General features: G+C 49.6%; 1 protein-coding gene across 2 annotated transcripts in view; it reads left to right on the top strand.

Annotated features, from left to right (window-relative positions):
- Positions 1–26,267, top strand: part of LOC142086125 (sodium- and chloride-dependent betaine transporter-like) — a 45,003-nt gene that overhangs the window by 2,275 nt on the left and 16,461 nt on the right. The window contains exons 2-11 of one of the 2 annotated variants that reach the window (XM_075158714.1): positions 56–127; positions 9,405–9,601; positions 13,461–13,595; positions 14,964–15,104; positions 16,731–16,818; positions 18,408–18,540; positions 21,404–21,538; positions 23,754–23,857; positions 25,408–25,532; positions 25,812–25,924. In XM_075158714.1, coding sequence (XP_075014815.1) covers positions 56–127; positions 9,405–9,601; positions 13,461–13,595; positions 14,964–15,104; positions 16,731–16,818; positions 18,408–18,540; positions 21,404–21,538; positions 23,754–23,857; positions 25,408–25,532; positions 25,812–25,924 — 1,243 coding nt within the window. Of the gene's footprint in view, positions 1–55; positions 128–2,286; positions 2,434–9,404; positions 9,602–13,460; positions 13,596–14,963; positions 15,105–16,730; positions 16,819–18,407; positions 18,541–21,403; positions 21,539–23,753; positions 23,858–25,407; positions 25,533–25,811; positions 25,925–26,267 lie in introns of those variants that run through there. The other variant, XM_075158724.1, reaches the window with a different exon arrangement.

The raw sequence follows: 26,267 nt of genomic DNA, 5'->3' as shown, positions 1-26,267 counted from the left end.
GGAGGAGAGAGGGGAATCCTTGCCTTAACTCTTGCTGTATCTCTTTGGCACTCAGTGGTTCCCTGCTCGGACTCCAGTGGGACGGGACAGGACGGGCTTGCCTGGGGGAGACCTGCGCTGGGTTCAGGTGAGTTGGGTGTTTGCTCATTGAGCAGATCTGACTGGATGTGCGTGTCACGCTGGCAGTGCCGGTGTCTCCGGTCCTCCCACAGCCAGCTGCTGCGCGCCAGCAGCCTGCTGTGCTCTGGGGAGTGGGTTAGCAAATCTGCAAGAGGAAAACTTCCCAACGTTAAGCAAAGGAAGAGAGAGCTGTAGGATGGGGAGCAAATAGTCAGTTTGGATCAACCCAGGGAAGAGGTCTTTGTTTCAATGGTTCCTATAGGAGAGGACAGGCAGCAATGCTGCTGGGAAGCTGCAGAGCAAAGGGATGCCTGAAGGATGAGTAATTGGTACTGAAGGTTGCGACAGCAGAGAGAGAGAAAGAAAAGGATTCAGACAGCAGAAAGATTGAGAAGAGAGATGAGAGTGGGCCAGACAGGGACGGGGATGAAGGGCAGCAATGGCTAGGTGATAATAGGTACAGGAGGAAAGGTGTTAGGAGTGAGGCAGGCTGCAGGCATTTCAGCTCCTGCAAACACGAGGCAGTGACTCCCTCTCCTCCTGTGCTACCCTGCAGAGATGCTGGCCCTGGTGCATTGACTTGCAGGCTGCAGCTCTGAAAGATGTGCTTGGGAGCGTGCTCCTTGTTCTCCTTGCCTCAGAGGCTTCATCAAAATTGTTCCTGTGTAGGGGTGAGGCAGGGAGACAGCACAGTTTGTGCATGTGCTAAACTCTGGGGATCTGTGGGCATATTTGTGAACAAACCCAGCAGAACATATGGGGGTTTCATAACACCTGATCTGTGTCTCCTTAAATCAACAGTGCTTCTAAAGTAATCACTACTAATCAGGGCTTTCATCCAATGCTATTGGAAATGCCATTGCCCCAGTTTTTCGTCTTTGACAGATGCTGATATGAGAGGCTGAACCTTGGACCTGACCTTTGCAGCTCTGCAACAGCCCAACTTTGCTGCATTCATGGGGGCAGATATGGTCTTTACAGAGGGCAGGCTAATGAGCCCTGCACCGTATCTTTACCTGCCCGTGCTCCTGGGCAGGGCTATAGGAAAGTTTTGGTGCCCCAGGTTGGAAAGCAGATACCTTGCCTCTCGGTGAGTGCAGGTGGGATGCAGTCTCATTGCATTGCAATGCGGCATTACAGCAGGCACCGCTAGGAAGGGGTTACGGCACTGCTGGAGTCATAGTTCGCACGCGCCTCTGCCTGTCCTGATTTCACTTGACGTGCCTTGTCCTGTGCACCAACTGGAGATGGCTGAGCCTGCCCAGGGCCAGCCAGGTAGATCCCCAGCCTGCACCTGGGCAGGATGCGCGGTGCTGGGCTCCCTGTGCAGGGCTGAACAGGGAGCTCAGGGTGGGGACCATGATGGCGGGGAGCCCATGCGGCGCTGCTCCGCTGCTCTGCGATGGCTCTGCGCGCATCTATGCCGAGGCACCAGGCTCTGCCAAATAAGCTGTTGGCTCCCCTCGTCCTCTGTGCTGGGAGGCATAAGGTAACGTGGCATGCCGTAAGCTTCCCTGCCTTTCGGAAGAGTTTTGCTGGAATACTCTTCCCCCGTGCTCCCCGTTTCTCATCACTCTGATAGCAAGTGCCCCCACTTTCGGGAGGTTAGGCAGGGTGTGCCTGCCTGGGGGAGTTTAGCTAGAAGTGCCTAGAGCAGCGTGATGCCAAATCCCCTGCGTTGCTCTCCCGCTTCTGAACCACAGACTTTTAGAGACGTTGGCTACCAGCGATGCTGGCTCCTCTGCTCTCCTGCCCCAAAGCAGCAGCCCCAGGGAAGCGACCGCAAGGTACAGATTTTAGGCACTGCAGAGGTTAGGATTTTTGTGCGGGCCCACATGCACCTGCAGAGGGTAGCTGCTTTGCTGCCCACCCTTCCCTAACCCCTTGGCCTCCAGCCTCAGGCTACCTGTGTCAGCAGCAGGTGGCCAAGCCGCAGCGCTGGGGGCTGGCAGCCTTCCTCCCTTCACCTGACCTGCCCAGGACTGCCGGGTGGCATGCCTTGCTCTGTGAATTTGCTGCCCCGGTGAGGTGGCAACCCTGCACCCACCATGTCCCCTCCTGTGGACTCTGTCCTGTCCCTGTGGGGCATCTCCGGGCTGCACCGCAAGTCACTGCCCCGCCATGACCCTGCTGTGCCTGTTTGCAGAGCGGGTGCCAGAGCAGCGTGCCTTTCACCCTCTGTGCCATTCACCTGCTCTGCTCCTCCAACCAGTGACCAGAGCCGTGCTGTCCCCACACTTTGGCTGTGCGCAAGGACCTCTGAGCAAACCTGATGCAGCTGCAGGACTTCAGCCAGACACCTCCGGCCACCAGGTGGGTGGCTCTAGAGGCTCCACTGGGGCCAGGCTGGGGCCAGCCTGGCTCTGTGTCTGCAGGAGACCTGTCGCTGTGGTGCTCTGTAAGAAAGATGGATCCTGCCGTGGTTGCATCCTCCTGCTATGTGGCAGTGGATACAACCGGACTATGGGCTGAGTGGAGGTCTTGAGAGTATCTGGTTTGATGCAAAGGCAAAGGCTGGTTTCCGAACATATTTACACCCCATTTATGAACTTCATCGGTTAGTCTTGATTTTTTTCTAGGTTGAAGTAGGCTCTCTATCTCTGTAGCTCAGAGCATAGATGGTGAGCCACAGACACCAACAGAGACTGAACCAGCACTGACAACAACAGCCTACACTGCTTTTAGCAAGGGATTTGCCACTGATCCTCAGGAAAGTCCAGCTACCATTAGGTACTTGGGAGGCTCTCCTGTCCTGGCAGCAGAGGACAGGGCAGGAGCCATTTGGTCCCCTCCTGAGCTGGGGGTGTGTGCTCTGAAGGATGATGCTCCATAATCCTTGCAGTTTGTATCACAGATGTACATGTTATTAGTAAACTCACAGTTTCTTCTTATCTCACTCTTGATGGTGTCAGTAAGCATCAAGCTCACTGACTGCAGAAGTATTGCTTTTATTTCACGTTGGAGAAAATGTAAGCAGGATCTGATCCTTGTGACAGCCTCTTGTGCCCCATGAACCTTGCTGAACAGATGCTTTGAGAATGCCCTGCAGCCCACACAACCTGGAAGTTAATTAGAAGGTGTAAAGAAGCCAACTGGCTTTCAACAGCTTGAAATGAAAGGTATTTTAATTTTGACTGCTGTCCTGGAGTTGATCAGTTTTTCTCTTGCTACATCTTTCCTTGCCTTTCTCCTTTTTGCAGCTGGAGTGAGCCGTTCTCCAACAGCATTCAGGTTTGGAAGCAGCCATGGTTGAAGCAGCCATCCCTGCTCACGTAGCTGCTCTTAGGTTGGCTGGAAAGCACTTACTTCTACTGCTAATATTTTCCTGTCCATCTTGCAGATACAACCTATTCCAGTAGCAGCCCCCCCGTACTAACCTAACCAGGTTTGTTCCTTAAGCTGTACCTTGGCACTGCTGTTCCTCACTGAGCCCTGATTTTCTGTCTCTGCTCCCACAACCGCCCCCGCCTCCTGCCATCGAAATGCAATGCAGGATCTCAGCTGCCGACTAACTGCTGGCTCATATTCTGCAACCAGAGAATTTTCTGTGTCCTCCTGCTCCTCCTTTTGTAACACAGCCCAGCCTGCTTGCTTTCTGATTCCTCCCTCCCCACCTTAAATTGCAGTTTATGTGCTTGGTTGCTGCTTGTTTCAAAATGAAACCAAAAAATATAAATGCAGTGCAGCTGTCTGCAGCATCACCTGTGATTCTGCCTTCTGCAGCTCGGGCAGCACCTATAAGAGTCCAAAGGTGCTTTAAAACTGTGCTTCCTCTAATAAGTGTTATCGGCTGCTTTTTAATGACATCTCTGTTCGCTGTTCACTCTGTTTCACTGTTCGCTTTTGAGATTGTCCTCCTCTCATTTGCCTTAAGATAAAACAGCAGAAGAGGTCAAACGGAGGATGTTAACTTCCCAGCAGTAGGAGCTCCTGTGTGACAGCAGTCGGGAACAGGCAGTAAGTTTGCGGGAAGAAAAGCTTTAGGAGAATCTCTAACAGCTTCTTCCTCTGGTGCCAAAACCCCAGGCAGCTTCTCTCTCATCTCTCTCATCTCGCTCTTGTTCCTTGTCTCACCTGAGCAGCCCCGAATAAGCCCTTTTTGCCCTGGGAGAGGCTGAGGATACCACCATAGTTTGCTTTCAAAGGACATTTTCATTCTCCTCTTTTTCTGATTCCTGCTTCCCCCCTTCAGTTGCAGCTTGTTCCCAAATAAAGCCAACAAATGCTATTCTTCTGCATCTCTGCATCGTGCGTTCAGCACATTGGACCCAACTGGTGAGTGTCCACAGCACTTCAGCAGTCTCCTTGGCTTTCCTTGCCTTTTGTGGCCATACTTGAAGGATCCCATGGTGGTAGGTGTGGGACAAACACAGCCCAAAATTTGTGACCAAGGAGAGACTGGGTTACCTCATTCAAATATTGAAGAAGGGAACTTGTTGGTGTGGTCTGTGTTTACGGCTGCCTGCGCGCTGCCTGCTCTCTTTCCAGTGCCTGGGGGAATCCAGGTGTATTCTTATTTTCTCAGTAATAAATCTTGTGGGGAAAAATGTGGCTGCCTCCATGCACCAAGCCCAGTACCAAGTCCAGTACCATTTCATACGGAGCTGCCTGTTGCACTGGGCAGAGAGGAAGCCCCCTCCGCTCCGTGGGCAGATGACAGGCTGGGGGTCATGTCTGCAAAGGGTACTCCAGGCCTGGAAAAAGGCATCTCCTCAAAGTGCTGAGGGTTGAAAATACAGCAGGCACCTCTAGAAGAGACTGGCGAGGTCAGAGGGAAGGTGGTGGTGGTGGCGGCGGCGGAGTGGGTCCAGGAGAGGGGTAGACTGTGGACTGCGTCAGGTGGCATCTTAACAGTTGGAAAAACCTTACGGCAGAGGGGAAAAAAGAGGCTGGGAACAAAGGAGTCAGAGGATTTTTCTCCACACTTTGGTGAAGAACAGCAGAAAAAGTGCAGGCAGGCAGCGAGGGGTAAAGTCTTTTCTCCGAACTCATGTATTAAGGAGAGGGGCATCCAAAAGAGAAGAAAATGTCTGCCTGTCGGGGAGGATGTAACGCAGTGGGTGGCTGTGGCTGCTGTGGGAGAGCCAAATTGTTCCTAGCTGGAAACAAGAAGTTATTTGAGTCCCCATCTGGCCTGAGAACATATAGGGCAGAGGCACAGTAGGATTAGATGTTCAGGAAAAGAGCCAGGAGGTGTGTGAATAGGCTTTCTCATAGAAACAGCAGGCAAAGCAGAGAGCGAAGTAGTGGGGATGTGTAATGCTGTGCGTCGCTTTGTCTGGGAAGGGAGAAGCTGAATCTTGTGGCTTGAAGGGCCGAAACTTTGGGCACCGGTTTAATCTACCACCTGTTCCCAGTTGAAAAGGTTTGATTCCATAACCAGGGTGCTTCCCCCTTTTTTAAAATAGGAAAATGAAGCCACAAGTGCCTCATGTCCCCTGTTGGTCTGTGTCTGTCCCAGCCCTGTTCCCCACTGCAGCGTCCCAGCTTTCGTCCTTCGTGTTGGCCTATTCAGGAGTCAGAGGGCAGGTGCAGAGTCAAAGCCCTGGTCCAGGTGTCCCTGAGGTGGAGGCTGGTGACAGGGTTGAGGCTGCGGGGTGGCACTCCGGGTGTTCCCTTCCTGGGGTTAGGTGAGAGGAGGTGACTCCCTGATTGTGATCTTCCCCCGCCCCCACGTGTGAAACAGATCTAACACAAAAACAGGTAAAACACAAATATTAGTAGAAATAGGCTGGCTCTTGGAGCCAACTTGCATTAAAAGAATAAAAGCAAAGAATTAGCTAAGTCCTCTCCTGTCAGCTTCTCGTGACATCCTCAATAAGCCCAGACTTAAGCATCATTGTACTTGATAATGTGCCCTGGACTGCAGCAAATTGGAACGTGCCAAGGACTGTGACAGATCAAACACGTTTCATTAAGTATGTGTTATTTTTTCTCTCACATTTGACAGTGCGTGGAGCTCTGCTCCTCTCAAAGATGAGGATGCTGTGCTGCAGCATCTGAATGAACTGATTAGCCAGCTGGCAGGCCTTGCTGCAAGCAGGCAGTGGGGAAAGGGGCCTTGCCTGGGCTTCAGAAGCTAGAAAAGACTGGCGGGAGGACCTGATGTTTCCACCTCCCGATCCAACCCAGCAGAAGAACTAAGCGGAGGGGCAGAGTTGGGACTGGGAGGATCTCTGTGCTGGTGAGCTGTCGGTGAGCTGCAGAGCTGTTAGCTCTGCACCAGCCAGCGTTTAGGGAGCGTGCCTTGATTTCTGGGTTGTGCCACCTGCTTTAAATGTGGGGTTAGAAGTTTGTATAAGCCTGTTAAAGGACTGATTCAGCAGCACACTCAAGTGTAGATCCACACGTGCTGCAGTACATGGTGGGTTTGGGGCAGAACAAGCCATATCAGTAAATAGGTGCTTTCCAGCATATGGACCGTAAAGGGCAAAGGCTGGGGAAAAAAGGGACGTTGCTTCCTTAGTGCCCTGGTGCATCTGCATTTGACACAGAAACTGGTTGTGCCCACAGCAATACTGCCCATGTGTAAGCCCGTACTGGAAATAACTCTAAAAAACTCTCAAATTTAATAGGGGACCAGAACCTTTCTGCAATGTTTTTGAAGAGGCAGCTATATAGCCTGGAGGATGGTTGTTGCTGACCCCTGAATGCCCTCCTCCGTGGTTTATGCTCCCCTGTTTTTGCTGCAGCCCCACTTACTAAAGGCAGTGTTAATGCCTTGCATGGGATTCAGCCCTCTGCATTCAGAGTCCGTGGAAATCTGCTGCTGATTTCAAAGGGAATAGGATGGGCCTGACAGCACCAAGACAGATGGGGGAACAAAGACTGTTGTTGCCCTGGGCATTTAGAGAGCAATTGGTGTATTACACTGTGAGATCTGGTTTCCTTTCTTTACTTGAATGACAGAAGGAGGAAACATGCCTTGTGCCAAAAACTGCTTGCTTTGCTATGAACACTCAATAAAAGTTGTCTTTTCATATGCAAGCATCTTGCTTTGCCCTGGGGCCTGATATATCCAGAGGGTTAGCATTTAGGAAATAATTTCATTTGCACTGGGCAACTCACAGAAGCAAATGAGACACAGTGGTAATGATGCTGTCTTATGTGGAGTAAGCGTAAGCAGGCCAACCAGTTCCTGCTCATGCTTCTCCCTTGCCTCATTGAAAACTACACCAAAACAAGTGCCATGGTGTTTCTAGGCTACTGGGCCAGTTTGATGTTAGGACCACACTTGCTTTTATTCCCAGTAAGCTCAGACTCCTTGGTAGTCCCTGCTCCCCATGACATGGCTCAAACCCTGATGCTAGCCCAGAGGGAGATGACTGGAGAGAGACTAGGCACAAGGAGGGAGGGAATGGTTTGCCAACCTGGACCTGGTGCAAAAGGTTGATGGATAGGTTTGGTAGTCCTATCAGGTAGAGGGCATCAAGCGTGGTGAGGTCTTGCTCATTGTGCTGACTGGGAGAGGTCCCCTGACTGAGCCACCTCCAGAGCCGTGCTTGGACTTTGCCTGGGAAAGAGCAAGCTGACGTGGTCCAGAGCAGATCAGGGGGGAAAAGAGGAAGAATAATTAAGCAGTGTGGGTGATGCGGATTGCTGTCCCTGCTGCTCCCTGGAGATGGAGACATCCCCTTAGGAGGCATGGAAGGAATGATAGAAGTGCTATTAAAAAACTTATCAAACGACCAGCAAAAACTAATCTGTAAGTTAATGTGAAGGAACAAAGCCCTGATTTCTCAGCACTTGCAGCTGGTAGGAATGGAAGCCTTTAACAGAGATGGTGCTGCTTTGGAGAGGCTTGTTTCCAGCATAGTTTCCTAATCCCAACATGGAAATGTGTATCCCTTGCTAATGCCAATCACCCCTTCGAAGGCCAACTTTGGCTCAGTAATGCCACCAGTGAGATGTAGCTGCAGTTAGGGCTTCCCTGGTGTAGTTCGTCAGCTACCCTGCTGTGTTAGCTCTGTGCTTTCTGGCTGGACTCACATGCGCATTCCTACCTTAGGTAAGTCATTAAAGCAAGCTTTTGAGGAGAATTTTTTTAGCTAAGTCAAAGGGAGCTTTCTCTCTTCACACTTTAGTTTCTTCTCACAATCAAATACCTGTAAACAATATGAAAATGTTGTCAAGAAGATTCAGCCTGGTCTGTGTGAATTTTAGCTAGATTTAAATTAACTAACCAATTAAAGGACTTCCTGTATGATAGAAAATTGTATATTGTAACAAGCAGCCACTAACTTCGCTTAATTAAGATGATGCTAAACATAATTCTGGATTTAGTATAGACCGGAGAATGTCTTCCTTGTACCACCCTACCTGCCCAGCCACATTCAGTGTGCCTCCTCCAACAGCGACTCCGCTCTGTGTTTCCACGGCTGGGCTTTTTCCTACTAACCTTTTCACTGCAAGAATCGAGCTTGTCTAATCTTAGTACACCCTTGCCCAGACCTGAAACACCTCACAAGTATGAGGTCCTTTTGCTCATCTCAGGGGCTTTATTTCCTTGCTCTGTATTCTTTGCAGGGTTGGGCATGGAGGGGGAGGTTTGTGGCTCGTGCCTGTTTGCTATTGATGGGAGGCTCCGTCACATAAGCGCGTGTGCATTTTGCTGAGGTGGCAGGCTGTATGGTAGTGAAACATGGTGTCCAGGGGGTCAAAGAAGCACTCCTGGCAATGCCTTGAAATAAGATGGTAGGTTGTCCATTCTTGTTCAGACTATTTGTCTGCAAGATTTCTATCCTGTTCTCTGAAACCACAGAAGGAGACAGTTGCTGTATAAAGCACACGGGGAAGGGAAACTCCTGCCCCCGTGTGCTGCCTCAGCTCCAGCTCCTTTTCTCTTCCTCTGAACTGCCATTTCCAAAGTCCCAGCCAGATTTCCAGCAGTGGTGGAGATGCAGAGCATTTAGTCAGTGTACAGAAAGGTAGATGGAGGTACAGTAAGGCTGGTGGTCTGGGAAGGATGAGGAAGGGTGCTGGGGGGGGGAAGGGTGAATTCAGAGGTGAGTCCAGTGAAGGGCTGATGCAGGTGGGTCCTTCTCACCTGACCAGTGACCTTTCCTCTGTCTCTTCAGAACAGACTTTCTGTCCCACAGACATAACCTGGGGAAAATGCTTTGTCCTGATGCTAAATAAGCCATTTTCCCAAGGATGAGGAGAATCTCATGGTGATACTAGGAACACATCCGTTGTGGTGACTGGTCCCCTCCCTCCTCTTCCCATTAGCGCATCCCACAGCAGCTCCCTATGTCCCATGCTCTCTTTTTTTCTCTGTCCCTCAGAGCCATGACAAGAGCTGCGGCTAAGGAAGGAGAGCCCAATAGGGCCATCGCAGTTCCTGAAGAGATAAAAAAGGAGGAAATGGAAGAGAGAGGCCAGTGGAGTAACAAAATGGAGTTTGTGCTGTCTGTGGCTGGGGAGATCATCGGTCTGGGTAATGTGTGGAGGTTCCCATACCTCTGCTACAAGAATGGCGGTGGTAAGTTCATAGCATGCATGAGTTGTCCTAGGTCTGTGGGCATGACAAGAGATACACGTGTGCCTGGACCCATTTGTCCACGCCTCATGTGCCCCTACATGCACTCCCTTGCCCTGTCCTCCAGCAAGTTAGCCTCTGCCAAAACCAGGAGGAATAGCACTGAGGGGTCAATCCAGTTCCCCACTGGGTACTGTTTCTCAACGCAGCTCTCCCAAGTTTGGATGCTGAATTGAATTTTAGTAACTCTTCAAAGCTCTTGGGCATCTTGAGAGACAGATGGTCTTCCGAAACTGTTGGAAAACTGTGAGTGGTCAAAAAGCCAGCAGCAACCTCCTCCTACAAAATTCCCTTTTCCCACCCTCTGTGTCACCCCCACCACTCTCAGCCCTTGTTACAGAGGAGGAAAGGCTTTGATGGCACCGGTATCCTTGTCAAGGCCTGGAACCCCCTTCCTTGCACCTGGGTGCCTGCTTCCTTCTCCAGGGCACTTGATCTCCCACCAGCTCCTCTCGCAGGGCTGGGTGCCCTGAGGTTATTAGAGAAACGCAGTATTTTATTGTGTCAGTACAACTCAATCAGTTCTAGAAATGAGGGAGGGTATGAGATATCCAACACTGAAGCGCCTTGGCTTGTCATATAGGCAAATATAAGATGGAAGGGCCATCTTTGAGAACACGCATATGAAGGATTTTCTCAGAGGACAGGAAGAATAAGGACATTGCTACCTCTTTGCCAGGAACAGTTCTCCCAGTGGTCAACCCACTGCTAGGAAAATCCGTCCCCAGGAATTCGTTCCCCTTTCCTTTTGTTTCTTGTGCGACTCTCCTTTTCCAATAACATCACAGTAAGATCATTACATGGTTAAAAATTAAACTTTCTCATAACAATAAAATGAAACTGGGAAAGAGGAAGGGAATAATTGACTGTCACTAACTTTTCTTGGTGAATCAAAATCTAACTTTATAAAAGAAAAGGAGGAATAATAAATTACAGGTCAAATACAGCAATAACTTCTCTTTTGTTCTTGTTCTCTAGAGACACCTTGAAATAACGCTTTGGGACTTGCATGTTCCCCCCACTTTAAACTTCCTTTCTCTGCAGACCATGCCACAAAGGCCTTTCTTTCCCAAGGTGCTGTGAGCTGTCACCAATAGATGAGTGATTCAGCTGTTGTTCATCCCAGGACCATCAAATTCCTGTCCCCTGTGCTGTTAGTGGAGTTTATCCAAATCAAGCAGGAGTCAGTAAAATGTTTCCTCTGAACCAAATGGGAGTTGGATAAGAGGATGGTTAAAGAAAATGGAAGGAGTTTTTCTTGAACCTGGGATCGTTTTTAGCAGATCCTCCCATCTCCTTCTCTGAGGTTTTGATGGTAGGCACCAAAAGCAAATCAGACTGGCACGGGTTAGTAAACACTAGTGGTGCATCTGATTGAACAACCCATTCTGCAGTGATGCTTTGAGAGAGAAGTCATGGTTTTTGCATGGAAAATTCCTTCCTGAGCTCAGATTATATCTTTGCATAGTTTATGCCTATGGTATCCGGTTCAGTAGTCCTTGCAATTTGTATGCTAATTAGCGTAAGTAAAAAGGCTACTTTTGTTCATTTTAGACATCTATTGAATAAGTTGGTTTTTTTTTAAATTAATCTACTCTGTAGTATCTAAGGCTGTTATTCAGAGGCCAACAAGGCTAGGCTTGGGAAAGATTAGGATGGGAGAGTCCTTCCCTCACAGCTCACACACTGCCCTTGCAGAAAGTATGCTACTACTGTAGAAAGTACATTTCTCTCTCTAGTGCTCTAGGGAACCAGATGGCCAACAAACTAGTACAGGACAAGGCACTGTCTTTCCCATGACACTCAAAGATATTCTCACCACTGGAAAAGTCCTTGAAATTGCAAAAATGACATTTTCCACCCATAAATGCCCCCCCCCCGCCCCCGCCCCAAACTGGAGATTGCTGTTCTGTCACCTTTCTCCACCTTCAGATCCAGCGAGATGGTTATAAAGCTGTAAAGACAGATGTCATAAAAACGGTTGTGCTAACTTGCTGTAAAGCAACTGAGTGTAAACTTATCTATGGTTGCACTTTCCAGTTTGATCTAATTGCTCAGCATCCTGAACTTGTTATTGACTTGTCAGGAAAGAGGATCTGTTTCTGGGGGCCTGTCTCAGGGCTGAGCCTCCTCCAGCAGAGCAGCAAACTGGGGAGGGGATCACAACTGGAGTTTCAGCTGGTAACCGTTCTGGGAAGGTTAAGACAGACAAGACAATAGAGGTGTGAGAAAGCCCTCATTACTCAGAGACAGAAATGAATCAACCTCTGGGACAAATAGTATCAGAGGAGAGGGTCTGGGACCTGCTGAAAGGCTCATCTGTGTGCAGGATAATAAAGCTGTCTTGCAGATTTGGCATACAGATAAGATGTCTTGCAGCACCGAAAGCAGCAGCTGCCTCTGGTTTATGCAGTTCCCGTTCCCTGCTCTGCAAACCTGGACGGACGCTGTGAAGCGGCCTCCCTCCCTCTGGCCCCAGGTCCCCTGCAGCTACAGCACAGCTGTGTTTAGGGGAAATTTGGATGTTGCTTGTTATTGTAACATTATTGGCTTAAAAACAAGGGGAATTGTTCCTAGTTGCTAATTGTCATGGGAAGGAATTTCAGTGCGAATGCCTGTGCTGGCAGGGGAGGAGAGGGCCTGGGGGACAACTGGCTCCGCTGAGGAAGGGGCCCTCGTCTGGACTGCAAACAGCCGAGATGCTCTCCAGGCACTGGCGGCGGGAGGTACTCACGACCCAAAGTTTACTGTATGGCATGGCAAGTCCTCGGCAGTTGTTCCAGCGAGGAAGGCAGTCGCCTTGGCCTGTTTGGAGGGGAGTGAAAGTGTGAAAACCTACTCTAATGATGGGGAGAAAGACTGTGAGGTGAAAGAAGGAAGGTCAGCAGTGAAACTGAGATCTCGGGAGCAGTTTTGAGCGGAACAACAAAAATATCAGGTGTTTCGGTTTGGCAGCAGAACCAAAAGGAAGGGAAAAAAGGTTCAGACAGTTGAACAGGGCAAGAAATCCTTTTTTTTTGTTTGTTTGTCTTTTCTGATGCACTATTTTTGTTGGGCATTTTTTCTGGGAAAAAACCTTCTCTCTCTCCCCTTCCTCTTCCATTTCATCAAGGGTTAATCTGAGGGCTGTTTCAGGCTGATTTCTTTTAAGATACTTCTCTATATTTTAATTAAAAAATTGAATTTGAAGAGAGAAGTTAAACTTCATTTTGAAAATGCTGGAAAGATACTCTATTGCCTATCCCCCTATTACCATTCTTCTGGTGCAAACTACTTTTCAAATTTGATGTGAAATATGTCTCAGGCAAATTTATATCCTGGCAAATTTATTGTTTACCAAGAAATGTCACCAGCCTCCAGGTTTGTATCCTCTGGGCAAGTGGGAGTTTTGCTGTGACTCCCAGGAAAGGCAGAACAAATGTGGTTATATGAAACAAGGACTCCTTTTGCTTTGCCTGTCTCCTGCTGAAAGCTAGAATGAGGTCAGAAGAGTGAAGCAGGGAGAACTTCTCCAGCGCTGTCTTTTTTTATCCCCTTGCCTGGTTACTCCTTACCTCTAGATTTTGGCCAAGATCAAACGCAGAAGTACTGCAGTAGCACAAGACAGACCACGCTTGTATTTTTTTCCAAGAAATTATGGTGTTGGAGACCTTGTTATTTTAGCAGAGGTTGCACAGTTAATTTGGAGAAATATTTGTGTTTGTCTAGCCGATTCCAGCTGTGGTCCCAGGTACCTAGCAAGGGGTGGTGGGGATAAGGTTTTAAAGAGGCTTCTGAGGCAGCATCTCACCTCTCTTTGCAGGAGCCTTCCTCATCCCTTACCTCATTTTCCTCTTCACCTGCGGGATCCCCGTGTTCTTCCTGGAGACGGCGCTGGGGCAGTACACCAGCCAGGGAGGGGTCACTGCCTGGAGGAAGATCTGTCCCATCTTTGAAGGTGAGTCAAGTTACGGGAATTGCTGGCAGCACTTTCTAACAATTAGTGACTCAGAGCCTTTTTTGGAAATGTTATTCTGGTTTTTTCTTTCTCCTTTATTCTCCCTCCCTTCCTCTCTCTCCCAGCCTTGTTATCCCTCCTGGTGACTGCCGTGTGTGCAGGGGCAGTGCCCCGACTCCCCGCGGAGGTGACTGAGGGCGTGTGGTGCTGGCTGGGGGCTGTGCTGGTCCAGCCGAGCTACGGTCTCTGCTCTGAGATGCTCAGAGCCTGGGAGAGAGGAGAGCAGGGTGGCTAGCAAGCAGGAGGAGGAGGAGGGAAGTGTCAATACACAAACACTCGCATGTAGTCCAGGACAAATACTGAAGAGAGAAGAGGATGAGGAAGACTGGCTGGCTTATGGCACTTTCCTTGCCCATCACTGTGCCCAAGGCTGCGGTGGCAGCGTTTGCAGGCTGGCGTCTGCAGACTGAGGGGGATCACAATGCGTGCACCAGTCTGACAGCTCGGAGATGGGCTGGGGTGCTGCTTAGGGCACAGGTGTAAGAACCAGGACTCCTGGGGCCCTGGGGAAGGTTGTTAATTAATTGTTACGTTGTTCATTAATATGTTAATGAATCTAACGTCCACGATTCTCCTGTCCAGGGGAGAGCTTATTACCCACGTTTTGCAGAGAGAGAAACCTGTGCGCAGGCAGATTAAAGGCCTGGCTAGTTTGCTCAAGCACAGGTGTGCAGTGCTATTTGAAACTCCCTGGGAAGTCTGGGATCTCCTGCGCTGGAGACCCCTGCGCTCTGGCATGGGGCCTGGAGGCGGACAGCAGTGGCATCTCAAAGGGCACTGACAACAGTTTTAAACAAATGAATTGGGCCTTTCTGACCCAATTACCATTCTAATATCTCAGTGAATGATGGGCACAAGCAGGACCCAAGACCAGAGCTCAGCTCCTAAGTCTGTACTTTTGCCCCAACACCATACTTTATGCATCATGTATATCAGCCGTGAGAACCTTTTTTGCCTGAGTGTTTACAGAAGGAAGAAATGCACCTGCATTTCTTTCTTTAAAGGCTAGAGCTGGCTTTCCTGCAGGAGAGGCAGTGTAATGCAGCGGCATGGTAGTGACCAGAAAAAGGTTTTCCCATCAGCAAAAGGTTTTCTCTCTGTTCCACCATAGATCTGTCTAGAGATACCAACAATGTTTCCTGTCTGCATGCACAGTCACAAAATCCTTTCTCTTCCCTGAGGTAGGTCTTGCTCTATTCTCTAGTGAGCCACGTGGTTGGTATTGCACCCTTCTTACCATGGCATGGTCTATGTCTTTGATTGGAGTTAAGCCCGACGTATTGGGCAAACCTTTGCTTTCCTTCACAGGAATTGGATATGCCTCACAAGTCATTGAATGCTATCTGAATATCTACTACATTGTCATCCTGTCCTGGGCGCTCTTCTACCTGTTCAGCTCCTTCACCACAGTGCTACCGTGGTCCAGCTGCAATAACCCCTGGAACTCAGGTACACCTTCCCTTGGTCAGCTCCTAGCTCCTTCCCAATTGCCAGAAATTATTTGGGTTTTGTGGAAAATATTTTTTATTAACCGGGTTTTGTAGAAAATATTTTTTATTCAGATAAAAAGCTCTCATGAGCTGCAATGTGGATAGGGACTCCTGCAAAGGCATCTGTCTTCGTTCACCATGAGTAAGTTCACCATAAGGAAGTGTGAGTGGTATGACCCTATGCCTAGCAGCAGGGGACAGTAAAACTATTTCCACATGGAGATGTTTTGGGTGTTGAGATTTAACTGAAAAATCCAGATTTTCTGGCAAGCAGGAGCGGTAGGTGGGTTGAGAGAGCTTTCAAGCCAATCTAGAGTCCTTCTCACATGGCAGGAGCTTTTCGTTAGCTCTGGTACAACAGTTTATCTCACAATTCCCTTACTCTACCCCACTTCTTCAGAGTTACTGGGACAATTGCTGCCACATACTGAACAGTTTCATTTGTGCACTCAGCTTTTGGCTAAATCAGGCCAGGCCTGCACTGGAGGATTTTGCCAGTACAGGTCTCCCAATGCAGGAACCAGTAACACAAAACTCTAAAGGCACTGTTTTTCTGGTCTAATCACAACCATACAAGCCTCTATACCATTACATTGTCCAGGGGTCTCATCTCCTCATGCCCATAGTTCACATAAATTTGCCCAGTAGAGAAGACCTGGCTTTGTTTTTATTCAAGGCACTTGGGCTGTGCCTGGCAAGATGGGGTAGATGTGAGGTAACCCTCATGGATCTGATGTCCTTGACAGGCCTTTTTTACCATGTTGAACAGGTTGTTTTTCTTTCAGTAGAAAGCCAGGCTGGAAAGGGCTTTGGCGGCAGCTCAGTTCCCTCCCTTTTTCTCTTGGCTCAGATGATTCATTTCTGTGATGTGCTAAATTTCTCCACCCCATGGGCCATTCACTCACAGCTTCCTTTACCCCTTCATCCCAACAGACGTAACCAGCCTTTTAAAGAGTGGATCTGATTCCTTCAGCTCCCCCAGCATGGGTTTGTTTGTGAGGAAAGCCACAGATGTTCTCTTAACAGGCAGAGCTGGGCTTCCTCGGTTTTCTGGTGGATTGTTTTTTGCTTGCCAAATGCAAGATGAGGTGCATTTCTTGGATGCATGGCATCTCTTCTGTTTTTAGTAATTTCACGCTATGTGACAAGGTTGGGGATGGCAGAGTGGAACATGAAAGCATCTGTGGCATGTGTGAACATATGCGTGCATGTGTGGACAGGGAATGGTGCGTGGTGTGGGAGGAGAATGGGATTTTCTATCCTGGCTACTCATAGTGGCTATCGCTCAATAATCTACATTTTGCAGCCATCTGGTTTCCATTTGGCAGGGAATTGCTCTCTCCTTCCCCTCTCCCCTTCCCGAAGACCTCTGGCTACTGCTGGATTGGGATTCGTAGCTGGGGAGAGCCAGAGTTTAATGAGATGCTTAATGAGATGCAAGAGTTTAATGAGATGCTCTATAGCATGGGGTGAAGGGTCTGTGGGCTGCCAGAGTGAGGATTAGGGTACAGAGGGGAAGGAGCATCCCTCATGGAAGAGCCTTGGAGAATTTCTCTGGCTCATCAGCTTCCTTTTCTTTTGGTAGATCTCTGTGTGGACATTCTGAATAGCTCCAGCTTGGACAACAGGACCTTGCCTGCAAACGCCACCTCCCCAATGATTGAGTTTTGGGAGTACGTGATCACTTTCCCTCTGTTCAGGCTCCTCTGTCATCCAGCTGTAGGAGGATCTGGGGGGAGGGCTATGCGTCTCTGTAGGACCAAGTGAGGTGCCACATGTTGGACCCGAACATGGGGAGCACAATGCACCGAGCTGCCAAGGAGATAGGCACAGAGCCCAGGGGCACGAGGACTAGATAAACCCCGAAGGCTGCTCGTGAAGTGCCTGCCCTCGTGTGCACACACGCACAGGCATGTTTCCTTTCTGGCACTGAGGTGCCCAGGTGAGTGCGGCCACAGAAAGAGGCACCAAAACAAGATAAGGACTTGCTGTAAGCAGGGGGTACTCTTATTGGGTGTTGCAGGCTACTGTTGGCAGGCAAGCATAAGAGGTCAGGGCAGACTGAGCAGTCCTCCACAGTGAAACAGAAAGGTACAAAACTGCCTTTTCCCTTCTTTTGACCACGTCTTGCTTGGTGCCTAAGGGAAGTGGTCCATCAGGCTGCTCAGGCTTATGCCTGGAGAACAAGAATCTGCTGCACATGGGTGAGGTGCCAGAGAGGGTCTTGGGGAGGTTTAGTCATGGGGCTGGAAGCAACAAAACACCTCTGAAAGAGGGGTCCTACAGCAGGCCAGACAGTGTCCCAGAAGGGGTCATCACTGCAGTGTGGAGAGTTTGAAATGGCTGCAGGGGCCACACTGCCTCTCCACCTCCTCAGCTGAGGAAGCTTTCATAAAGAAGAGGGGTGCCAGGGGCTCAGCTTCACCATTACTTTTCTTTCTCATTTATGGCTCTTAAAGTGCCTCTGAGAGGGTTGAGTGTGCTTTGTCCCTTGCAGCCACCACAGGGCACAGAGAAGATGAGATGTGCCCATGGGTGCAGAAAGAGTCACACAGTGCCAGACCCCCTCTCCTGCCCTATTCTTTGCACGTACTGTTTAGCGAGAGCTGTGACCCCTCTGAAATGGTTGTTCAGGTTTTCTGCACAGCTTGCAAGGGCAAGGGGGCCCCAAGGGGGCTGGTTTGGGGAAAGGTGTGTAGAGGAATCGTAAGTGTGGGGTTAGGCTGCTGGGACTGAATGAGCTGCAGTGCTGAACTCTTGTATGGCCCACCTTCATGATGGCGAGTCTTCAGGGAATGAGGCTGAAGGAAGGGTATAGGAATCATAAAGGCCATTTCTGCTTATGTATAGGGTGTCCATAGTGTATGGGGAGGCCAGGGGAAGAGCAGTGGTCATGGGGTGATGATGGCATTGGTGGCCTGCTTTGGATTGAGTAGTGCCTGCTGGGCAGCTGCCAGGGAGGGGGAGCAACGTGGGACAGGTGGTGATTTTGTGCTGCATGGGTCTGATGGGCGCTGCGCCATGGGCTTAGAGACTGGGAGGGCTCGAGCCAGCTACAGGGCACAGTGGAGCAGCATCAGCAGGAATGACAGAGAGGGGAGCCCTAGGCAGTGCTGGGGTGATTCACGTGGCTGGGAGCCCTGGGCAGATGCATTGTGGGTAGTCTTTTAAGTGTTTCAACGGGGTAATATGGGAAAGTTCTGTACGAATGAGTGGGGTCTGGGGTGTTAATGCTTCTCTCCCTGTCCCCGGACACCGGCAGGAAGCGAGTCCTGGGGCTCACGGATGGTATTCACAAACTGGGCACTGTGCGCTGGGAACTGGCTCTGTGTCTCCTGCTGGCGTGGATCATCTGCTACTTCTGCATCTGGAAAGGGGTCAAGTCCACAGGCAAAGTAGGAAAGTAGTCCATAAGCCGCCTTGTACCGTCTTATATTTCTTCCCCAATCTCTTTTCCCTTTTTGTGAAGTAGAGGCAAGAGACACAGAGCACCAAAGTCAAACCTAAAACCTGGTGGGACTATACTGATTTACACTGGTTGTGTTTGACCTGTAAGAGGAAGAATAAAAGAATAGGTCAAAGAGGGAGGGGAGAACAGAGAAAGACCTAGGAACTGAGGGGCGTCTTGGATCTCCTTCTCCCTTGCTGATACCCACAGTGGCTGACAGATACACTCCAAATGTCCTGCGAACCATCCACTCACCAGTGTGTTGTCCTGGTGTGGCTTGCTGGTGTTTTTAACAAGATCCTCTGCAGTGGCAAATTTCCTATCCCTGGCAATAATTAAACACTTGAGCAAAATAGACAAGCTGCTGCCTGTAACCAGCTCAGTGAATTGATAATTAATCTCTCCTGCTTCTTTATCCTGAAAAATACTTGGGTTGAGAGAGGTGTCTTTGTGCTCTCCTTTGTACTGCCCTTGGCTCTGTGGTTTTTGGCTTAGCGGGTCATTTTTTGCATTTTACTAGTGAGGCTGGAGCCAATGCTCCCTCTTGATGTTTATCCCGTAGATCAGGTGGACTGGTTATGCCTCTGGGGTGAAAGAGTGTGTGATGCCTTGGGGTGGGTGTTAGGGATGCTGCTATGGCCTTGACTTGTTCAGGACCTCCTTCCTTCCTGGAGCTGCAATGAGACAAGGGGGCTATTAACAATGATTGGGTGTTGTAGGCATCCAGGGGACGTCCCAATAGTAAAGGGAAGGAAACCAATTTCTGCAATGGCCTTCTTCCTTCAAATCACTATCCCTAGTATTGGCAGATGTTTCCTGTAGTACTGGACATCTGTGTTTCAGTGTCAAATCCGATCTCCCGCCTTAAATCTGCACTGGGCACCCATTTTTAACAGCAAGACAGTAGCTTCCTCTGCTTTCTAGGTTTCTCCCAGCCTTTGCTGGTGACTCTGGCTCTTCCTAGTGCTGACCTGCTGTCACCATTTCTCAAGGAGTGAGAGCCAGACTCCACATATATAGGGAAAATGCTCCACATTTTAAATCTTAAATCTCTGATGCTCCCTGGTTTGAATACCACAGTGCCATCTTCACAAGAGATATCATTCTGATCTTGGGAGACTGGGTCTGAGAAGCTGTTTAACCCACATGGAAGTGTAGTTAAGTCATCCCAGGTTCCCTTCAGCTCTCATCCCTCTCTGCACCAAGTCTCTCCTTTGCCCAGTGCTGCCGTGGTGTGCAGAGCTTGCCTTGTTGGAGAAGGCTAAAGAAGTTCAGTCAGGCTGGTTGGGCTGATTGGGTTTGGCAAAGTCAGACAAGAAAGTGAGAGGAAACAATGAGAGCAGGTAGTAGCTGGAATGGTTTTCCTGGGACCACAGAAGATTTTTCCATCACAAGTTTTAGACTACAGGTCTTACTTTTTGCCACATAGATGTTATGGACATGGTGCAGCAATACAGGGTGGGTTTTTCTGCCCCGAGACATGCCACAGGCCAGACAGGCCAGTTGTCTTCTCTGCAGTAGTAATTTTGAGTTTTACAGGGGCACCGTCAAAAAAATCAGCTCCTTCCTTCTTTTTCCTCACTGACTACATATTAGAATAAGCAGTAGGGAGGTCCCAGGAATTCTGAGTAGGTGTATAATTTTGTTTAACTGCTACAGAGTAAACAGGATGTTGTGCTTGACTAGGAGGCTGCTCTAATCGGATAACCCTGCCAGACCCTTGTGCTTATGCTTCTGTGATTTAAGGAGTCCAAACTTAAAGAAACAATAGCGACCTCAGGAAAATAATTTCAAAGATTCTGTGAAGAGTCATTTTCTTTAAAAGCCTTTTTCTTTTATTCATTTTGCCCACTTTCATGCTCTTTCTATGTTTCCTTTCCTTATGCATTCAGCTGTTGTGTATAAATGTTCTCCAGAAGTGATTTCTGAAGGTGGATTTTAGTACTTGTGCCAAAAGTGCTCGCATTCTCATTCAACCGGGGAACAGCAAAAGTGCCACGTACTGTGACTTATTTGACCAATTATCACTAAGCAGAAAAAATGTCATTTTAGGGCCCTCACTATGAATCCATAGAGTAAACAAGTCTTCACATTACTTGGATGAATTTTAATAATGAATAAATGTTAGGAAGTTGCAACTTGCTCATGGATATTTTGCCAATAGAAAAAAAAGTCACAGTAGGCAGTGGATTAGAGATGATTAATTCTACTGTAATATTTATTTACGTCACACACAAGAAGTGAAAAGAAGGTTTTACAAAAATAATGGTCTACATTTTCTTTAAAGGCTTTGAGGTGCCCCCATTTTTTACCTGTGAGCTCAGAGGCATTGAAGGGATGAGAGAGCCACATGAGCACCCCTGGAAATGAGACCCCTCAGAGGTGTCTCGAATTGGGCAGCAAAAGTTGCTATTTCATTTGGAAAACTCTTGCTGGGAATAGGACCATTTTAATAACTCCTCATTAAAACTCAGTGACAAGAAGAGATTTGGGTTTCTTCTGCAGCTCTAGAAAGATGAAGAGAACAGCTGGAGAGCAGGGAAATTACGCTGACTGGAAAGAGAAAATAAAGCAGAGCAACCAGTGGCAGAGTCTTGGGTGAGGAACAAAATGTAGATTAACTAAATCACCAGTGAGATGTAACCTTGATTAATTTCTTTCCCACCCCTCTTCTACGCTAGCAGTAGCAGCTATAGCCAACAGGAGAGTCCAGGGACGTTTGCCGGGGTGGGGGCCTGCAAACGAGATGAGATGATGCCTGCACCCCCTCCCCGCTGACCCTCTCTCCTCTTGTTTCCCTGCGCCCGCAGGTCGTTTACTTCACTGCCACCTTCCCGTACATGATGCTTATCATCCTGCTGGTGCGAGGAGTCACGCTGCCCGGTGCTGCCGAGGGGATCATCTTCTACCTGAAGCCAGACATTTCTAGGCTGGCAGACCCGCAGGTGGGTGAGGGTCAGGCAGGTGCTGGCCACGGGAAGGTTTCCAGCGCCCTGACCCTTGGATCTGCTGCTAGCTGAGGATCTATCTGTCTTCTCTGAAGGGAGACTGGCGAACCAGTGAGACCTCCTTAAAAGAGCTGAGAGGGGTCTCGTCCTCCTGCACAGCACAGCCTTTTTGCTCGTGTGTCTGCAGCATATGGGCATATTAGGTCATTTCCACTCATGGGCTCAGCAAAACCCAAAACCAGAAGAGTATATGAAATATTCAGCATGTAACAGATAATTTTGCTAGGTCTTAAATGCAAATAATTAAGGAAGAGGGGGGAATGATCTACCATTTTTCATTTTTTCTGGTCTGGTTAGCACTCAGTTTGGCTCCAACAGGGCCCTCCCAGGGAGTGCAGGACCCCTGTGCTTGCAGAGACTGAATGCATGCAGGTAAGGCAGGCTGGGCAGCAGGTTCGTTTCACCTGTCCCAGGGGCTGGTCCCAGTCGGTTGGGACAGCAGCTGGCCAAAGGGAGCATGTCAGCCCCTGCCACCGCTCACTGGAGCTCATGGAAACCCCCCTGGCAGGGGGGATGCTGTGTACCCAGGGAGGGCAAGTCTGGATTAGGGCAGAGGGTGCAGCCAAACCCAGGACCCCAGGGTAGCCCGAGTTGGCAGGAGGTGGGCAGCACCCTTGGGGCTGCACGGGGCAGGCGGCAGGATCCCCCCCTTGGAGGATCCCTCCAGGGTGTCTGCTTGGGCAGCTTTCTGCAGCAGCAGGTTGCTTCCCTTCCCCACGTGGGCTCAGCAACGCTGTGCAGGCTGCCTCCGCCATCCCAGGGAGTTGCTAATGCAGACCCCCCCGCAGAAGACCATTTAAATAACACTGCTGTTAATTATTCCACCGCTGAATCTTTTCACGGAGGCAGCCAAGCAATATGCTTAGCCCACAGTCTCAGCTTACCTCCTGCATCTTCCCAGATGGCCAAAGCCCCAACTGCTCCCAAACCAGCTGCCAAACACACTGTCTTCCTGCAAATGGCTTTCAGATGCAATTATGTGTTGTCAATACAAAATCTGTGGTGCGCTGAATGCAAAGAGCCAGCTGAACGTAAATGGCATTTTGATATCAAAATAAATAACAGGGGGGTGACTGGGGCTGAGTGTGTTTTATTCATGGTCAGAGCTTATTCACTGAAAACCTCCCTATCTTTCACAGCCTAACTAAAGCTGATGTGGTCTTTCCAGGCTGCTGTAACCCAGCGTAGCAGGAGCGAGAGATCCTGCTACTGAGTTTAGGCAGAATGTGAGGCTTTGGTGTAAAGAGGGATGTGTGCCCATGCCCGCCCCTGAAGGGCTCCCATGTACGCGTCTGTCTGTGAGAGATGCCTGGGCTGGGATTTTTTGAAGGCTGCCAAATTGCAGCTGCCTGGTTGTTTGCAGCTGGGGGCTGCTTAGAGGAAAAAGAGAGTGAGTGGGAACACACAGACAAACAGAAAGGTGGGCTGTTTTCCTGCCTGCCTGCTAACTCGAAGCTCAGGGCTTTCCCTGGGAGGGTGTGAGCAGAGCTGCAGTTCAACCCACAACACACAGAGTGAACAAGGGAATCCTCCATGGGTGAGAGGGCTGGAGCAGCGGTGAACAAGCCCACTCAGCTTTTCCCATGCAATGCCAGAGCAAAGGAGAACCTGCATCCACGACATCCCACTGGCCTGATAGCTCTCAACCCAGCAATTTTCGTCCTTTCACCCTGCACCGCGGCCTCAGAGATGTGGGAAACCAGATTTGAAGGAGGGGAGTGCGCTGATCATGCAAAGGATTCACTGGCCCTTGTTTCAGACAACTCACCAGTGGCTCTGCGAGCCCTGAGCCATGCAGGGACCACAGACACCTGCAGTGCCAACTTCAGCCGGAGCCACGCTACTAGGGATGCCGTCTCCACCCACAACGCAAAGGTGTGGGATGGAGGAGTTGTGTCAGGCATCGACCAGTGCTCTACGTCACTTTGAGTGGGATGTGAAAATACAGTCCCTTCGGGAGCCTTTTTCTAGAGGTCTTTCCGTCCTATAGCTCCATTTTCTCAGAGAAATATCCCAGTTTCTACATCCACTGAGCCCCTCTCTGTCTCATGCAGTTTGTTCTGCAGTGATGAAGGGGCTGTTGCTGGACAGGGCATAGCCATTTGTTTATTTTGTTGCCAGGTCTGGAGACCACTGATCTTCTCTGTTCCAGGTCTGGATGGATGCAGGCACTCAGATCTTCTTCTCTTATGCCATTTGCCAGGGGTGCCTGACAGCTTTGGGCAGCTACAACAAATATACCAACAACTGTTACAGGTAAGAGGAGCCTGGATTCCTCACACCCTTCTGGGAATTTGCTCAGAGACAAACAGCAGGGAGCTGCATTTCAGGCAGGCTCTGTCCCCAGGGGAGACCTTGGGTCATGCTGCTTTGACTGTCAAGCTGCTCAGAGTGTGGAAGCTGCAGAGGACTCAGTGTAGGGATGGAGAGTGGCTGAGGGAACACAGGAGCTCCTGAAAATGGCTTTAGTAGTGCTCTCCCGCGTGACTCAGCTTGGAAACGGGAGAGATTGGAGGAGGGGGAGGAATGAAAATGAAGAGTGTCTCCAGCCACTGTGGAGACAGCATAGGTTATTTTGACAGGGTGAGTGAGCAGGGTGGCACGGCCAGCTCTGCTGTCACTTGCTAGGCAGGGGAGATGGTACAAAGATGATGGCTGGGCCCCCTGTCTCCAGTGCTTTACTGCCATCAGGGTAATGTACTGCCAGTGGCATTTTGATCCTATCAAGAAGATTAATCAAGTCTGTCTGGCCTCCTCCTTGCCCTTGGATTACAGATCTATTTTATCCATGGCCTGACATGGAGCTCAGTGAAGCCATCAGGACCATTTCTGACACCTTTCACAGAGCCCCAAGGGACTTTGTTATTCCTTCATATGTTGCTCCAGCATGGATGGGAAAATGTAATGGTACTCTGGAGACATCAATCATTCTCCTCTTCCATTCTCCAATAGGTGCTGCCACGGCTGTTAGTCAGGCAATTAATACTTTCCCCTGGCTCTTCCGAAATATATCTGTCACCAACAGAGAGGTGTGCTGATGCCTTCCTCTAATGCCTTAGATGCCTTGGACTGGCAGCTTAGTTCTGGGTGGCCCAAATGTGCTGGGTGTCCACGCTGCCCCATAGCAGCTGATGCTGTGGGTCTGCTCTGGCAGCTGCCCATGCAGGATCCTGGGCTGTGGGGTTTCCAGCCCAGCCAGCTCAAACTGGTGCCCCGTTTTCTCAGGAAATAAGTTCACAAAAGTCTCAGGACAAGTGGCATCGCATGCTCCAGCCTCCATCTGAGCATAGTTAATAAAGACAGTGTAGACACAATCCTTGTCAGGGGTGGGATTTTTGTTAACCCATTAGTCCTTGTTCTACCAGACCTCCTGAACCTTCAAGTGTTCATGCTTTCAGATGCTCCTCTTTCTTGACTATGTTTACTTTTGCAACCTCTTCCCTTTTCTAATTTGCTTTTTCCTCATTTTCTCTTTGTTTTTCTTATTCCCTTGACTCCTGTTAACTTTTTTGTTGCCATGTCCCGACGTATATCATTGTGGCATCCTATTCACAAGCTACTAGTGGTGCCCTATGTCTCTCTTTGTGCCACCTATAGTCCTATAGCTCTTGAACAATGGGGTGCAAAGTAGGTAGGCTCATTTTTGGCTCTGTTCTGTTTTGAGCTTTTTACTTCTGACGGACATCAAGAGCAGCATTGCTGTTCCTTGGTTCATGCTCTCTGGCTGGGGAAGCTGAGTGATCCCAAGTGGAGCTATTCTGCAGTGGGAAACACCAATCAATCTTTCTCTGGTCTCCTCCCTGCAGGGACTGCATCATGCTCTGCTTCCTGAACAGTACCACCAGCTTTGTTGCTGGCTTTGCCATTTTTTCTGTGCTGGGCTTCATGGCTCAAGAGCAGGGTGTACCCATTGCAAAAGTGGCTGAATCAGGTAGGTTTTTCCAGGAAACTTCAGAACCAAGGCAAAACAGAAAGCCTGATGGGGAGAGGACTTTTCTGAAGTGAAGCCCAGGATGTTATCTACATTCTTTATCATTGTGGGCGTCCACAGCGAGGTCTGCAGGACCAGTGCTTCCCAATGTGGTTTTCAGCCCTGCGTGGGCAGGGAGCTGTGGTGGGGTTAGCTTTGAAGCTCACTCTGTGCTGCAGGGTGGTGGTGGCAGGTGGTGGGGTGGGGGGCACTTGTGGTTATCCTGCAGTCTGTTGGCAGGTCCTGGCCTGGCTTTCATAGCGTATCCAACGGCAGTAACGATGATGCCCGTGTCTCAGCTCTGGTCCTGCCTCTTCTTCCTCATGCTGATCTTCTTGGGACTGGACAGTCAGGTACAGCAAACACACCCTCCTTGTCTAATGCCCAGGTGCCTATGCCCACCCTGAGCACCCCCCAAGGCCATGGGAAAGGATAAGGTGGTTATGTTCTTTGCTGGTACCTCAAATACGTTCTCCACATCGTCCGCAACACTTTCACAGTGTGGGAGCTCGGAGCCAGGGCCGATGGGAGACCAGTGATTATGTGTGCTGGCGTCTCTGTTTGGCATCCTTCTCCCTGTGTGTACGTGAGGGTGTCGCAGCTACATCCCCTCCCACCTCTGTGCCTGCACCGAAACCTTGCACACTGCGGAGTGAGGCCCGGCACAGAGCAGCGCAATCTGGGAGGGGGAATGGG

The sequence above is a fragment of the Calonectris borealis genome, chromosome 1 (assembly GCF_964195595.1).
Source record: "Calonectris borealis chromosome 1, bCalBor7.hap1.2, whole genome shotgun sequence".
In the NCBI taxonomy this organism is placed as follows: Eukaryota; Metazoa; Chordata; class Aves; order Procellariiformes; family Procellariidae; genus Calonectris; species Calonectris borealis.
This window is presented reverse-complemented; position numbering and strand designations above follow the sequence as displayed.